Source organism: Daphnia pulex, chromosome 6 (genome assembly GCF_021134715.1).
Source record: "Daphnia pulex isolate KAP4 chromosome 6, ASM2113471v1".
NCBI lineage: Eukaryota > Metazoa > Arthropoda > Branchiopoda > Diplostraca > Daphniidae > Daphnia > Daphnia pulex.
Window position 1 is genome coordinate 1,552,581 of NC_060022.1, and position 13,827 is coordinate 1,566,407.

The window sequence follows — 13,827 nt, forward strand, 5'->3', positions numbered from 1 at the left end:
AATCAGTTGAACTGTGCAGCGACGTATACGTCCTAATCCTATGCTATTTTGATTTTTTTACCTTGCATAACGCAGGAACTGATTAATGCAAATTTGTTGATTCATAAAAGTAACGCTAGATGTCAGGTTTCCTATCGTGCAACCTTGCCCATTCCTCCTCTAAAATATTCAAAATGGCGGCTACCATTCGGCAGGCAGGCTGTATGGCTGTTTGACGTATGTTTGACATAAGTCAAAAACTTGGTTAACATTTGATGCTGTGATAGTGTGATTATTTTCAATTTCCCGTGTTTCAGAAATACTCCAGTGATGTACCGGTGTTTAACATCTCTCAAGACACATTTTGACTCATCATCGTCATGAATTTGGTTGTCGAGTAGTAACTTTTTGGGTATAGGCTACCTTTTCCAGAATTGCTTCACTTATTGATTGCCATGGGAAATTTCCTCAAAATCACTGGAATGCATGGAATAAGTATTTTCTTTCTTTTATTATTTGCCTTCTATTTCATTCACTTCCTATAGATTGTGTGATTGGTATTCAAATCTAAGGATTATTATTATACCTGGTGTTTTGGGGTTCTGGACCAAGACATCCTTGAAACTCTTAGCTGTACATAAGGATGAAAAACAACTTGAAAATTTCACTTGTTGTAGTTGCCAACTTTATAGTGATTGTTCCACAAGGAATTGAAAATTTGTTTTGACAGCAAACCCATTCCTTATCTTTTATCTCGCTGAACTTCTTCCATTGCAGTCTAAAATGTATTTAAAGTATTGATCTCCACTTATGTCTATCTAATGTTTAAGATACACTTTTGAGTGTATACTGATAATTGTTTATTCTTTTAGATCATAGACGTCAAGCACATTGATGACACAAATTATAAACAAGCTAACTTATTTTTCTTTTTTATTTACAGGTTCTAAACTCCAGTTTCTAAATTTGCATGGCAGACTTTATGACAAGTCATGTCGTTTCAAGAAAGTCAACAAGGTCCCTTGTTTACTAACCTGTTAGCTGCTACCCTTGAATCTCCCTTTTTACTTTCTAAAGAGGGCCATTTTAACTTGAAGTATTGCTTATTCTGTCGCTACAATCTTGTTTGAATATTATTGCCATCCAAATAAATGTTCATATTCTCCTTACAGAGTAATCCTGCGCTACTAATCATGGACCTCATCCATTGGTGAAAACCGACGAAGGAATGCTGTAATTCAAGACTGATAAATTGTGTAGTTAGATTTAATTACAAGTGCATATCTGGGCTCCCTTCTTTTCTGTGGCCCCGTTTCCCTAACTAACCACTAACCAACGCCCGCCGGTGGTCACTCACCCGCTGTGAAACCAGGAGGAGGGGAGGGCTCTGGTCGAACGGGGACTTGGAAGGCGCATGATCCGATGAAAACTTTTGGAGGGTCATGAGTCTAACCCGGAAGCCTAGTATGACTACATCTCCCCAGTAAAACTTGCCTCGTACTTCTCTCTTCTTCTCGGTCCAGATAAATATCTCTGGGGGCCGTAGACATATCCTATAACAGCATGTGCGAGTTAAACAAAGCAACCCACTACCCAATGAAACAAAAAGCCATGGTTTATTATTTGCGCAAATCTCCGTCAGTCAAATTACAAATTTTTCTAATTCAACAACTCGCGTAGAATTTTGCATCTATTCTATTAGTGCAAATCGCGATTCCATGTGTTTGGGAGTTAAGAAAATGGTTGTTTAAAAAACAAACAATGGGGTGTTCTGAGTAGCCAAAAAAACTCACCATTGTTTGTTTTTTAAACAACCATTTTCTTAACTACCAAACACATGGAATCGCGATTTGCACTAATAGACTAGATGCAAAATTCGACAGAAGTTGATGAGTTTGAAAAACTTGTAACTTGACTGACGCAGATTTCCGCAAAACTAAACCATCGCCTTTTGTCTCATTGCCGCAGCGGTGGTGGCGGGTTGCGTTTAACTCGTACAGAAGAAAAACGTCTTGAACCGGACGCTCTGTTTATTGAATTTTTTTAACATTTTAAAAAGAAAATAAAACAAATTGGTTCATAAAACATATTTATTTTTATTTATTACAAATATTGCATGGTTAAGGTTTAACATTGGTTTATAGGGTTAAGGGTATGTATTTGAGGGTTGGTAGGTGTATGTTTTCGGGGTTTGAAGGATTGGAAGGTATATGTTTGTGGGGTTTGGAGATTAATTGGTAGGGCTACGTTTGTAGGGTTATAGATTAACTGAATTTTTATCCAAGCTTGAAATATCCTCCCCCTCTCCAATATTCTCCACTTTCCTTTCCCAACCCCGAAAACATGTTTATTATTTGTTGACATAAACATCCCATATTTGTTTTCGTTGCTTCTGAACTTATAAACGGTAAACTGCATAGTCACGATGACAATTTAAGAAAATAATGATGCAATTTCGGTAACAGGAAACCAGCACCAAGGAACGGCTAATTGAATTTGATGTAGAAAGATCTTTCACCAGCATAGGCTGCAACAACGTGCCACATCGGACTGCAACTACGCGAACATAAACGCGAAACCTATAACCGTAATGAAATGAATTAATCTTCAGCATCATTGGAAATGCTGTCAATGAAAAGGCAAATAAATATAACTTCATGTTATTTACAAGAGTTAACACAAATCATTAGCTTCCCATTAAGAAAATTGTACATGTTAAATTCAAAATGCTGACTGAAAAAATCCATGTGTGAATTAGACTGGAGCGAAGAAGAAGGTAAAGCTAAGACTTCAACTCATAGCTGTTAATCCTACTTGTAAAAATTAATTACTATCAAGGAATTAAGTCTGATGTGAATCTCACAAAAATGACAAATAAATATATAGCTTAACTACACATCCTCTCAGAACTATTCTTAGAACTGTTACAAAATGAAAATAATGTACAGTTGACAAGCTTTACCAATGAGAAATACAATTAAAAAATGTATGAAAATAATTACTTCAATAGTTCTTAAGTGTTTCTTCAAGGGACTGAGCACACAGCAGTACAGGAAGCAAGAGAAAAACCTTTACCTGCCGCTTATGTCAAATCCATGTGAACATTGGTCAGCAACAAAGAAGCTCAGACTTCACCAGGCTGTTAATCCTATTAGGAAAAATTAATTACCAACAGAAAACAGTAAGTGACAGCATAGTTACAGAAGATAAGTTTATAGAATCCTTCAGAATTACTTTTTAAAGGAATTAGTTGGCAAGTTTTTCCTTTTAAACTAGACTGAAAATTCTACAACAGATGAGCAAAGAACTAGTCATCAATTAACAATATCGGTAGCATTCAAGTTAGAAAGCTGATCAACATAAATACCTTAATTGTTCTGAAGTGTGACATTCATTCTGTTGAGTGTTTTTGTATTATATGAAACATACAGCTGGTACAGGTTACAAGAAAAGCACCCATCACCAGCTGGCTGTAACAAACCCATCTGCACATAGCACATTGGACCGACACAAAGAAGCTCAGAATTCACCAGCCTGTTCTAAGAAATATATGAAAAAAACAATTTAATGAGTCAAATACTCATCACAACCGTCAACTGCAAAATTACCTCATGTGCGAGTGACAATTTGTCAGGGTCCAGCTATTAATATGCATTACTTGACATTGAACATATCACGAAAGGGGATGGCAGCAAATTAGCAGTTTAGCACCAACTTACATCAAACTCCACATCAACAGTGAGGGCTAAATTCTTAATCTTTGCGTTGTCATATCCAACTGCCAAAGTCAATAAAATTTCATTAGATATGGATTTGGAAAGAGATGAAAATTTTTCCTCTTAACTGAAGCTTTAGAACTTTAATATATTGGATTATTGAACCCTCTTCAGGATAGTCCTGGGTATTTCCAGACTATTTCAAACATTTAGAACCTTGCCTGCTTTGTTTCAAGTTTCAACCACGTTGTTGAAGGACGGGAGGATCCTACGATTGAGCAATCGATATTTTTAGCAGACTAAAATACAAGTTTCAGCGCCATCTATGATTCACATTTACAACTACTAATAGGAAGAACAATAGTCTTCGTTACGCAAGACCGCCACCATTTTATTTCGAGCAATGATTGAAAGCCATAGCCTACTTCACCTCAAGTAGATTATCGGCAGAGCTTATATTGTGATGGCAGCGCGTCTATGCTATATAAATGTGAAAAGAAAAGTAACAATGAAGAATACGTGTGCAGTATGCGTTTATCACTTGTGTAATAATATAAAAATAAACAATTTTATGCATTTCAACATCCATGATAAAAGAAGGCCAGGAAAACTTTAATTTTTAATTGAAGCTCTTGATCGAGGAAAAATTTTCCTCGAAATACTCATAAGCGACCAGAGAAGAATGTAATACTTCACCAACTTGTCAACTTTCAAATGTAATGGGAAGAGGATGATAGAAAGTTGCGTTTTATGCGGTGAATGCCCGAGTATATTCGTTTTGTGTGATGAAACGTAAAAAAAAAACAGGAAAAAGAAAGGCATAGTTAAGGTCCCCTTACACAGTTAACATAAAATAAAAAATTTTAAAATTAATTTTTTTTTTCTAACGAGGAAAACGCTCGAGAGAAAATCATTGAGGCAAACTAAAAAAAAATAAAGATTTTGCTTTTGGTGTGAAGTGAGAGAACCGGATACCATTTCTGACCAGCTTGTCATTCAGCACAATTAGAAAAATATGGTAACATTTGATTAATCTTTATTCTTCTCTGGTATCCACCTAATACCAATTACAAAGTCTTCGGACGGCATTTTTCCATGAACTGTAAAGGGGGGCATAATCCAACCTGTGGACCAAAAATAAAAAATGTCGAAATTAATACACAAGAAGAAGCTCTTGTAAACATTTTTTTTTTTAAATTTTACCATCGATTTTCAACAGGGAAGAAGACACGCTCCGTCTGCCGCATTGCCTCCAGCTCACTCCTCGACTTCCATATCCCTGAAATATTTAAAATGATATCCGAATTATTTATTTATTTTTCGATTAAGTTAACATGTTTCTACCGAAAGAGAGTCCTGCCATCATTGCGGCGCCATGAGATGCCGTTTCAATAAACGTTGGACGATCGATGGTGACCATAGTGAGATCGGAGATGAGCTGCATGAGAAAATCATTGCGACAGACACCACCGTCGACGCGCATCTTCGTTACAACTACACCCGTTTCCTGATACATCAGTTGACACATTTGGTAGACCCGGAAAGCTAAAGATTCTACAGCTGCCCTCAAAAGGTGGACTTTACGGGTGGACGGTTTAATTCCAATAAAACCAGTGGCGGCAGATTCATCATTGATGGGTGCCTGGTTTAACAAACAAAAGATGTCAACAAAACAAATGTAACAAATTTAGTTCTTTTTACATACTTGGATTCCACTAAAAGCTGGGACAAAAAAAACGTCGTCACTGTTTGGGATGGATGTAATGAGTTTCTCAATGTCGTCATACTCTTCAAAGAGATCAATGTCTCGACACCATTCGATGACTGTGGCTGTGTCACTGGAATGACCCTCTGCGATAAACACCACTTCATCACCAATCTTCCAACCTACTACCGGGTAGAGACCAGAGATGGAGGCGTGTGGTTTTTCGCCCGTGTTGTACGAGACGAACGATCCGGTACCCATTGTCAAGCGGACATCTCCAGGTTTGAAGCAGAGCGAGCCGAACAAGGAAGCCCCTTGATCTGACACCTAAATATAATTCTGTTAAATAAGCATCACAGATTTGATTTAAAATGATTAATCGAAATGTGAAACTTACAACACAGCGAATCGGAATTTCGGCACCGAAAATACTTTGATGGATGGAACCCCAATGGTCACCGCAAGAGTCTTTGATTTCTGGAAGCATAGATTTGGGAATTTCCAGCATGTTGATGAGCCAGTCTACCCATTGAAACGTGTACGGATCCCATAATCCACTGACACATATATTGCTGTAATCTGTTGCGTGGAGACGACCTCGAGTCAATCTATTGGGGACAAAACGAACCCACGATAGTGGTTTTTGCGATATCCACTTTTTGAAAGGAAATGACAATTGAATTTTACCGGTAGAGAAGGAACGTTTCTATGGTACCAAAAAGGGCGTTGCCATCCTTTGCTGCTTGGCGCAGATTTTCGTGATGATCCAAGACCCAGCGCAAGCGTAGATTGACTAAACCATTCATAAATTTAAAGGCACTACCGGCTAAATAGCGCTTATTGCGAGTTGCTTGATGCAAAATGAACGAGCCCAGACGGATGCCCTAAGTTAAGAACAATTGCAAATTAACATAGAATAATTTTTTTTTTAAGTTGGAATAATATACTTGAATGGTCCAAGAATTATTCCACGATTTCACAAGGTGATCAGCTCTCAAGTCTTTCCATGTAATAAAATTATGAAATGGCTTTCCTGTCCGTTTGTCCCATGTAACAAATGAACCGCGTTGCGTAGACAAACCAAATACTTTAACGTCAGATACAGCGGCGTCAGCTTCTGTTGAGAAAGTTAAGTAACTCGCTGACACCAAATAAAAAATTAGTGAAATCGACGTACTTTCGAGAGCCTTTTTGAAAACAGTTTGAAAAGTTGTCCAAACATCCTCGGGGTCTATTTCATTCCATCCTTGTTGTGGATAAATTTGACTGATCTGTGGTACATGAAACGTGAAATTAATTTATAATAAAGACTTACGTATAACTGTAATTTTTTTAATCAGACGTCACATGTTTTCTTAACACCTTTGGAGTCACATTTCACCTTTACTGAAGCACTAGATCGGACGCGCCCTTGAAGATCAAAAAGAAAGCAACGGACCGAAGTGGTACCGAAATCCACAGAGGCAATAAACTTCCGACCCGACGACGATGACCGTTTCGAGTTTCTATCTCCTCGTTTACTAGCCATTTTGAGAGGGCTAGCTCACTTCTTTCTCGGACAGCAAGCAAAGACTGCCTAATGATCAGACACCATCTGCCACACAAGATAAGGTGAGTACTTTTTGTATCAGATTTAGATCTAGATATGGATGCTTTGAAAGATAACAAGTATCCTATTGTATACTAGACAGCTAGCCATGTAAATGGATCTATAAAAATAAAAAAATCTGAAATTTGTTAGTATTAAGAGCGAAGTACCTGGTTTTGCCTTTTAATATTTAGCATATGAGAAGGTCTCAGTTATAACAAATGTAAACATAATTAAACTTTGAAATTCAGTAGTAAGAATGATTTGATAGTTACTTCTCAATAAGAGTAAAACAATAAAATATTTAAAAGCCCAAGGTTACCAATTTGTTGGAAATAGAATTTTTTCCGATAGTCTCGAATCAAAAGCAGAATCAACAGGCCCGTACTCTCTCTCACCTGAAACTGAAGTGACACGGTGGATTCCCTCGCACAATATACACACTGAAATAAAAGTGAAACTTTCTACATAGTTTCTAGTATGTATTTTTATGATTTGGTAAACATCAATCCCTCCAGCATGTGATGTTGGTCCAAAAGAGTTCTGACCTACTTCGTGAATGAGAAAACAGAAAAGAAAACAATATTTTGAAGTTGAGGTGATTTTCAGCGCCACCTGGTGTCCAGGTATCCGAATGTCCTTGTAAGTTGCAATCTTTTTCTTAGAACTAAATTCTCATCAACAATTTTTTATTTTGATCGGCTTAAAAATAATTATTTAATTCCCACCTTATTCAACACCAGTAATAGTAGTTTCTCGTGAAAATTTCATTATTTTACAATAATCTACCATGATTTCAACGTTGCCATTTTTGACAGCATTCTGTGTCGTCTGCTGAACAACAACGAGGAAAGAAAAAGAAAAAAGCTTGAGTTTACCGGCTTTGAATTTAAACTATTTAAAAGTAATAAAAATGGACGAGAGTGACTTAGATAAACCTCAAGACAATAAAGGGCAAAAAAAGTCTGCCAGGCAACACGATGGTGGCGCAGCAGATCTGGAAAAGGTTACCGATTACGAAGAGGAACGAGTCGTTTTGTCACAAGATATAACCGGGGTAAATGTCCAAACTTTGTTCATTTTACGTTCGTACATTAATTGAATTTTTGTATCTATTACACAGGCTATTAATAAGATTGATAATCGTCGAAGCAAAGAAGAAGCTGAACGTCAAGCTAAAGAGCGTGAATTGGCAAAAGTTTCCATCAAGAAAGAGGATGTAGAAGTTCTGGTAATTTTCACACAAAAAAATAAGTATTTATCTAGTTACTGACCTTGTTTTGTTATTGCAGATTAAAGAAACTGAAATTCCTAGAACACGGGCAGAAAGAATTTTAAGGGAGAACAAGGGTGATCTGGTGTCAGCTTTGAGACAAGTCATAAATTCTTAATTGATTTCTTTAAATACACCATTAACTTCTAAATGTGTATTGACTGTTTAAAAAACAACTTAGCTAGACATATTTGAAATACCATTTTTTGTCACTTGGCGAGATCCATGTGTGACAGCCTCCCATATTATTTCGTATAACATATTCAGCAGTGTATGGATTAATGTTGGCTTTTTGTAACCGCTGTTGTTCAATTTTCTCAGCTTCCATAAGTTCATAGCTGGTTGCCTTTAAAACAAAATTATTTTCTTAATAATAAATTAATTGATGGGAGACTATGAGAAAAAAAATTCTAAGACTGGAGGGGGAAATTTCTGTTGCAAGGACTTTTGGTCTTATTGGCAGTTAACATACCTTAGCTTTGAATGGAAGGATGTGGGCGACTTCCTTCAAGAATGGCAATGCTTGCTCGAATTCGCATTTTCCGCCAAGCTCGACGATGACACGGCCAGCCTTTATAGGAACGACATAATGATCGATGGCACCTTTACCTCCACCCATTCGTTTTCCTTGACCCTATAATATCACATCTGTATTTACGTGCTACTAATTTATTGCTAACAAGTAGGCTACCTTCCGCGTAAGGGGTTGCCAGGGTGAATCAATTCTCCATACTGCAAACATTTTGGATGGATCCATCTTTCTATTGATTGTCATCCTGATCATTTCAATGTGGCCAGAATGTAATCTACCTCCACACAATGCCTATATTCACCAGATTTTTTGAAATTGCCCTTATCATTTATCACATTTAGATATGAAATACTGACCACAATGCCATACTGTTTGTGGATGAACTCTGTATGAATTGGCTCAGGCCCTCTCATGAAAGTGAGTCGTTTGGACATTTTGGGAGGTTTCAAATTGGAAGGATATGTAGGCACTTTATCCTTGAATTGTAATTTTGGTCTCTCAGGCAGTTGAATGTCTATAAATGAATAAAATATCTTTAAATTTAATAATTCATTAAATGCTCAAAATAAATCATCAAACGTGAATAATCAGGTGGGGGTTGAAAATTCTTCATTCCAGCCACTTGAATTTGAATCATCACTCTTGAGTATGAAGCTTGCTTTAATAGTCCTGAAAGATTTAAAAAAACAATATGAATTTTGTTCGAATATCGTGCCTTTTTAAAAATTATTGATAAATTATCCCGTCGGCAGTATCCACTTAGAACACAGTAGGATAACGAAACGTTTGACAGAAGCACAATAAGGTGATATATTACTTGTTGAAAACATTTTTCAATTGACTTAAGACGTTCTAATCAATGAATAAAGGAATAAACAATAAAGAAATTTCAAACGATGACCAGTGTAATTCAACTTTTTACACGTTTCGCTGGATGTTTTTAGACTCGCCGCAATCAGCTAGTCTGCTCCATGCAGACGAAAAACAACAGGGATGCAGGATGCTGTTTAACCTTTTCAGCGGGATTTCAATTGAAATTCGAGTAAAAATTAATATGAAAGTACAGATGGCTATATAAGACTTGATTATCAAGTCTTGAAGCAGGTATTCCTAATATTCCTATTGTATTTCTTGTATTCCTAACAAATTTACAAGAATGAATGAGTCAAGTTATAAAAGGAAAAACAAAAACGGTATTCAGACTCATCTATTTGAACAATGATACAAACTGAAGCAAAGTATTCCATGTCAAATTTGAGATCCAGACATAATTTTAACAACTGTAATAAAATAATGCGGCATTATACATAAAATAAATTTTCGTAAATTTTATTGTTGATGTAAATATTGTTGGTAGCTCATTTAGTTGCCACTTCCTTCTTCCTCAACACCGTGGCCCCTTTTCTGCGTTTAATTATTTAGGAGAATAACCATGTAAGTCACTACTGCGCCTGCCAACTTGAAATTGTGATTGTTGGGTTCCAATTATTAAACGAATGTGGCTGACAATTTAAAAGAGATAGCGATTTCTAAAATAGGCAACTTACAGTCGGAACAAGATGCATTCCAACCTTAAATATTCCAAGAGCTGACAAACGAATGCGATCTTCGTCAATTTGAAGCAGAGTGGACATCGTCTAAAGCACAACAAATATAAAAGAACGTTCATTTTTTCCCCCGCCACGCTTGAATCTATGAATTAATAAATTTTTGTGAAAAAAAAATGAACCGCAATATTTTCGGCCATCGTTTGAAAGGATCCAGTAGACGATATTGATGTAACTCGTTCGCGAAGGAGACGCACCTGGTTAATTAAAAATGTCAACCCGAAAGGTTTGTTCTAGGTAAATTATATATAGAGTTGTTGAATCGATTAGCTCATAAAATATAACCTGATGAACGGGCATGTCAGAAGCCGTGAGAAGGACCAATATCCGTGCCCAATCCGTGACAAGAAAAAATGGAATCATCAAACTATAGTCTTCCAAAAACACAGTTTGATTAATAAAACTGTACAAATAGGCAACGGATGTGTTGATGACCGACACGAATTTGTTGGTCAACATATAAAAGACGTGGAACGAGACAACATCGTTAAGTTCCGACGAGGCTCGACAGAGATAGTGAAATATTAGGGCGTTTCGTCGCAATAACTTGACATTATCCTTCCTATATTATCAATCAATCAGTTAATAAATGGCAGTATGTAAATTTTATTTCAAATTTCGAATAGGATTAATTTGTAAGAGTCTTATTTATACCCTTGATTCGAAGTCACTTGCTCACTTGCTTGCTCATTGCTTTCATTTTCCAGGTGGCAAATGGGGTACGGGTCCCGTAACACGAGTTGGATGTAACGGGAGATGATATAATAAGACAGATGGATGAAAAGAAATGTGCAGTCAGACATTACGCATGCTAACGATCCAACGAAAAGGGCAACTGTTATTGATAAAGTGCCAGTATTCGGTGATGTGAACGTTTTGTAGACAGGAGTCGTCACAAAGAGAACACCTATAGTCTGTATAACAATAAAATTCGGAATTGAAATTTTGAAATGATGCACTAATACATATGGATCTGTAATTATTTTTTTACTAACATCGATGATAATAAGAATAAAACCAATCGTTAATCGTGTCGTAACGGAGGTGCTGAGACTTTGGACGACCATCTTTTCTCCAAAAAGTCTCTCGACTTCTTGCACTGCCTCGACTGCATTTCGTAGTTTGCGGTAATGTAATATCATCCGGCGAGATGATAAGAACTCGGCTATGACGAAAAACCAATTGATCACGAAAAGAATGGACATAGTGATCGGCATATTTTCTTCATTGAAGTTGACTACTTGCTTCCAAAAGAGATATACTAATCCAATAAGAAATGCCAATTGTGAAATGGAGATCAGAAAAAACCACCAGGTAGTCAGATTTTTGAAAGAAAAAGTGAATCTCTCGAAGTTCTTTGTGTTCGAGTTATTTTCGATAGTATAGGGGAAAAAGCCACAGGCTTGGCAGAGACTAACGAATGGACGTAACCGTTCAAAGACAGACATAATGGGAAACTAAATTTGAACTGCGTCCTTATTAACTGATAAAATGCAATGTGTCTGTTAGGTTTAATACGTTACCATGGAAATTTTTTCTATATGCGCACATATGTCTCCGGTAATAATTTCAGTAATAGCCTAACGAATGACTTTTTTTTTCCTGTCACCTGTTAATTTGTTGATTGATAAATCAATACTCTTTGCATAGTACTCCATCAATCTTAAACAATTTTACCTTGCCGTATTTTTTAGAATAATATATTATAGGAACAACAAGGCTACACGCTTCGTCACTCAATTCAGATCAGTAGGCCTATCGCTCCCGCGTTTCATTATAGGGTGAAATATAAGTGCCCGTCATACCTATAGGCTTATATCTGTCAATGTCCATACGACACTATACGAAACTTGCTGGAAAAACTGAAATGTGTGCAATTTCTCAAGCGACTGAAGAATGCACGAGAAAAAGCAACGGCAAACTTAAATTTAAATGATTTTCTACTGTTAACGAGTGTACAGGCGACTCTAGGCAACGAACCAAATTAATTGAGGGGAAAATTGATTTGAGAAAATTAATGTTTGAGCTAGAAAGTTTGCCGTTTTAGCAATATCCGTCCGAACCAATATTCGGTCGAAATCGATTTTGCGTAATAATATAGTTCAACGCCGTTATTTATAAAAGAACATTCTACGCGTTCAGTTGTTATAGATACTAGCGCTATTCTAAGCGAGTGAGTCAGAGGGCAAGAGATTGAATGAAAGCTCGATGAAGAAACGAGTGGGCGAGATCCTGGGATTCCATTACGTGCCAATACGCAATCACTGACGTCAAAAACAGGACTATAGTACAAGTCAGCTCCCGCGTGATCAACATTGCCCAGACCGGGTGCTATACCATAGTAGGCTATGCGATGTAGATTCTGTGCGTTTGTCTCGGTGCTGGCCGGCGCGGTATATAAGTTAGATATACGTTTACATTAGCAACTCCGGCGTCTGTTTGTTTTGGCCTGATTTGGAGTTTTGGACACTTTGATGACGCAATTCTTTTCCATTGCACGATTAATGGCGTGTGCAGAGCAGTCATGCCGAATCTATATCACCCTAAATGTAAGAAATTCCGTTTAAAAACGAATTTAAGCTCGTGCTCGTGCGGAAGCTGACGAAATTTGTCTTTCCCGCAACCAAATGTTTTATAAAAGTCGAGTCATGCAATAATCTCAGCTGTTATCTGTCGGCGCCTTAGTAAAAAGAAATAAGATTCTTCAAACAAAACAAAAAATTCCAGTGCAGTTTGATATTTCTTTTTTGAATTGCCACTTCCTGTTTCAAAGTTCGTTCATTCCGTCACTAGTGAAGTCGAAAAAAAACCCAACAGGATCGAAAGTTTGACGTCACTTATATGTACTACTTTAGCCCTTATTATGCCATTTTCGGCCCCATCAGGTCCAAACGGAATGGACCAACGATCCCCTCTATGTCAAAATAGCACTTAACGACACTATACCGGTATTATAAAAGCCAATGCTATAAGGATCCACGCCGTATGTTACGTATGTATAAGTGTACAGTCCAACTGCTGAATGAGTGATAACGAAGAGTCGAGAATGTAATCGTGATCACCCACTTTTCAGATAGAGACTTTAATATACCGAGTCACGATGTCCATCTCCTCGTTGCCTTGACGCCTACTGTTATCTCACCAGGGATCATAGTAAAAGGCAATAAGGGCCGGGTAGGTGTAGTCGTCAGCGTCGAGCGATTCAGTATCAACAGATTTCAGCTGGCCGCCCAAGCAGGCGGATGGTCTGCTGCTCTACTAATCCTGCTCTTCCTTCACTTTCAGTTTCCGGTCTACTCTGCCACTGAAAAGGCCAACACACCATTTCTACCGTCTCTATTGGAATTGTGAACTTATAACTTGCTATTAAGGCACAACAGTCTATCCGACGTCGAGGTATTATTCGACGACACAGCGCAGGAATGTT

General features: G+C 37.3%; 3 protein-coding genes and 2 long non-coding RNA genes across 8 annotated transcripts; 2 read left to right on the top strand and 3 right to left on the bottom strand.

The window, feature by feature from the left end:
• Window positions 1–144: 144 nt before the first annotated feature.
• On the top strand, window positions 145–1,302 carry LOC124195482. The gene is made up of 3 exons (XR_006875216.1): window positions 145–474; window positions 923–1,075; window positions 1,152–1,302. It is a non-coding gene; the product is annotated as an uncharacterized LOC124195482 (long non-coding RNA).
• A 1,195-nt stretch (window positions 1,303–2,497) lies between these two features.
• On the bottom strand, window positions 2,498–3,977 carry LOC124195413. 2 transcript variants are annotated; one of them, XR_006875182.1, is made up of 5 exons: window positions 3,824–3,977; window positions 3,588–3,757; window positions 3,347–3,518; window positions 2,982–3,127; window positions 2,498–2,558 (listed from the first exon to the last, which is right to left on the bottom strand). It is a non-coding gene; the product is annotated as an uncharacterized LOC124195413 (long non-coding RNA). The 2 variants fall into 2 exon arrangements; XR_006875181.1 differs by having other exon boundaries at window positions 2,517–2,558; window positions 3,055–3,127.
• A 247-nt stretch (window positions 3,978–4,224) lies between these two features.
• LOC124195380 (putative glycerol kinase 5) lies at window positions 4,225–7,590 on the bottom strand. Of its 3 annotated transcripts, none has more exons than XM_046589753.1 (10): window positions 7,387–7,590; window positions 6,782–6,994; window positions 6,578–6,671; window positions 6,348–6,517; window positions 6,088–6,284; window positions 5,798–6,008; window positions 5,401–5,727; window positions 5,040–5,337; window positions 4,899–4,974; window positions 4,225–4,819 (listed from the first exon to the last, which is right to left on the bottom strand). In XM_046589753.1, the coding sequence occupies exons 2-10, from the start codon at window positions 6,926–6,928 to the stop codon at window positions 4,753–4,755; spliced, it is 1,587 nt and encodes a 528-aa protein (XP_046445709.1). In that variant the 5' UTR covers window positions 6,929–6,994; window positions 7,387–7,590; the 3' UTR covers window positions 4,225–4,752. The 3 variants fall into 3 exon arrangements, with proteins under 3 accessions (XP_046445709.1, XP_046445710.1, XP_046445708.1); XM_046589754.1 differs by having other exon boundaries at window positions 7,337–7,562; XM_046589752.1 differs by having other exon boundaries at window positions 7,311–7,562.
• A 216-nt stretch (window positions 7,591–7,806) lies between these two features.
• On the top strand, window positions 7,807–8,412 carry LOC124195382 (huntingtin-interacting protein K-like). The gene is made up of 3 exons (XM_046589756.1): window positions 7,807–8,045; window positions 8,112–8,219; window positions 8,281–8,412. The coding sequence occupies exons 1-3, from the start codon at window positions 7,902–7,904 to the stop codon at window positions 8,377–8,379; spliced, it is 351 nt and encodes a 116-aa protein (XP_046445712.1). The 5' UTR covers window positions 7,807–7,901; the 3' UTR covers window positions 8,380–8,412.
• On the bottom strand, window positions 8,401–9,771 carry LOC124195381 (39S ribosomal protein L16, mitochondrial-like). Its single transcript, XM_046589755.1, has 6 exons — window positions 9,611–9,771; window positions 9,373–9,462; window positions 9,150–9,307; window positions 8,953–9,084; window positions 8,734–8,895; window positions 8,401–8,607 (listed from the first exon to the last, which is right to left on the bottom strand). Exons 1-6 carry the CDS (start codon window positions 9,621–9,623, stop codon window positions 8,443–8,445), a joined length of 720 nt encoding a protein of 239 aa, XP_046445711.1. The 5' UTR covers window positions 9,624–9,771; the 3' UTR covers window positions 8,401–8,442.
• Window positions 9,772–13,827: the final 4,056 nt, after the last annotated feature.

Bases quoted from the DNA above. Each gene is read 5' to 3' on its own strand.
- LOC124195380 (XM_046589753.1), bottom strand. From the start codon at position 6,928: ATGGCTAGTAAACGAGGAGATAGAAACTCGAAACGGTCATCGTCGTCG. The intron at 5,728-5,797 runs GTAAGTTTCACA...AATTATATTTAG, and splicing joins AAATTCCGATTCGCTGTGTT to GTGTCAGATCAAGGGGCTTC. The intron at 5,338-5,400 runs GTATGTAAAAAG...TTGTTAAACCAG, and splicing joins CAGCTTTTAGTGGAATCCAA to GCACCCATCAATGATGAATC.
- LOC124195381 (XM_046589755.1), bottom strand. The intron at 9,308-9,372 runs GTTTGATGATTT...ATTCATTTATAG, and splicing joins ACCCCCACCTGATTATTCAC to ACATTCAACTGCCTGAGAGA. The intron at 8,896-8,952 runs GTAGCCTACTTG...GTGATATTATAG, and splicing joins GGCAACCCCTTACGCGGAAG to GGTCAAGGAAAACGAATGGG.
- LOC124195382 (XM_046589756.1), top strand. From the start codon at position 7,902: ATGGACGAGAGTGACTTAGATAAACCTCAAGACAATAAAGGGCAAAAA. The intron at 8,046-8,111 runs GTAAATGTCCAA...TCTATTACACAG, and splicing joins TGTCACAAGATATAACCGGG to GCTATTAATAAGATTGATAA. The intron at 8,220-8,280 runs GTAATTTTCACA...TTGTTATTGCAG, and splicing joins AAGAGGATGTAGAAGTTCTG to ATTAAAGAAACTGAAATTCC.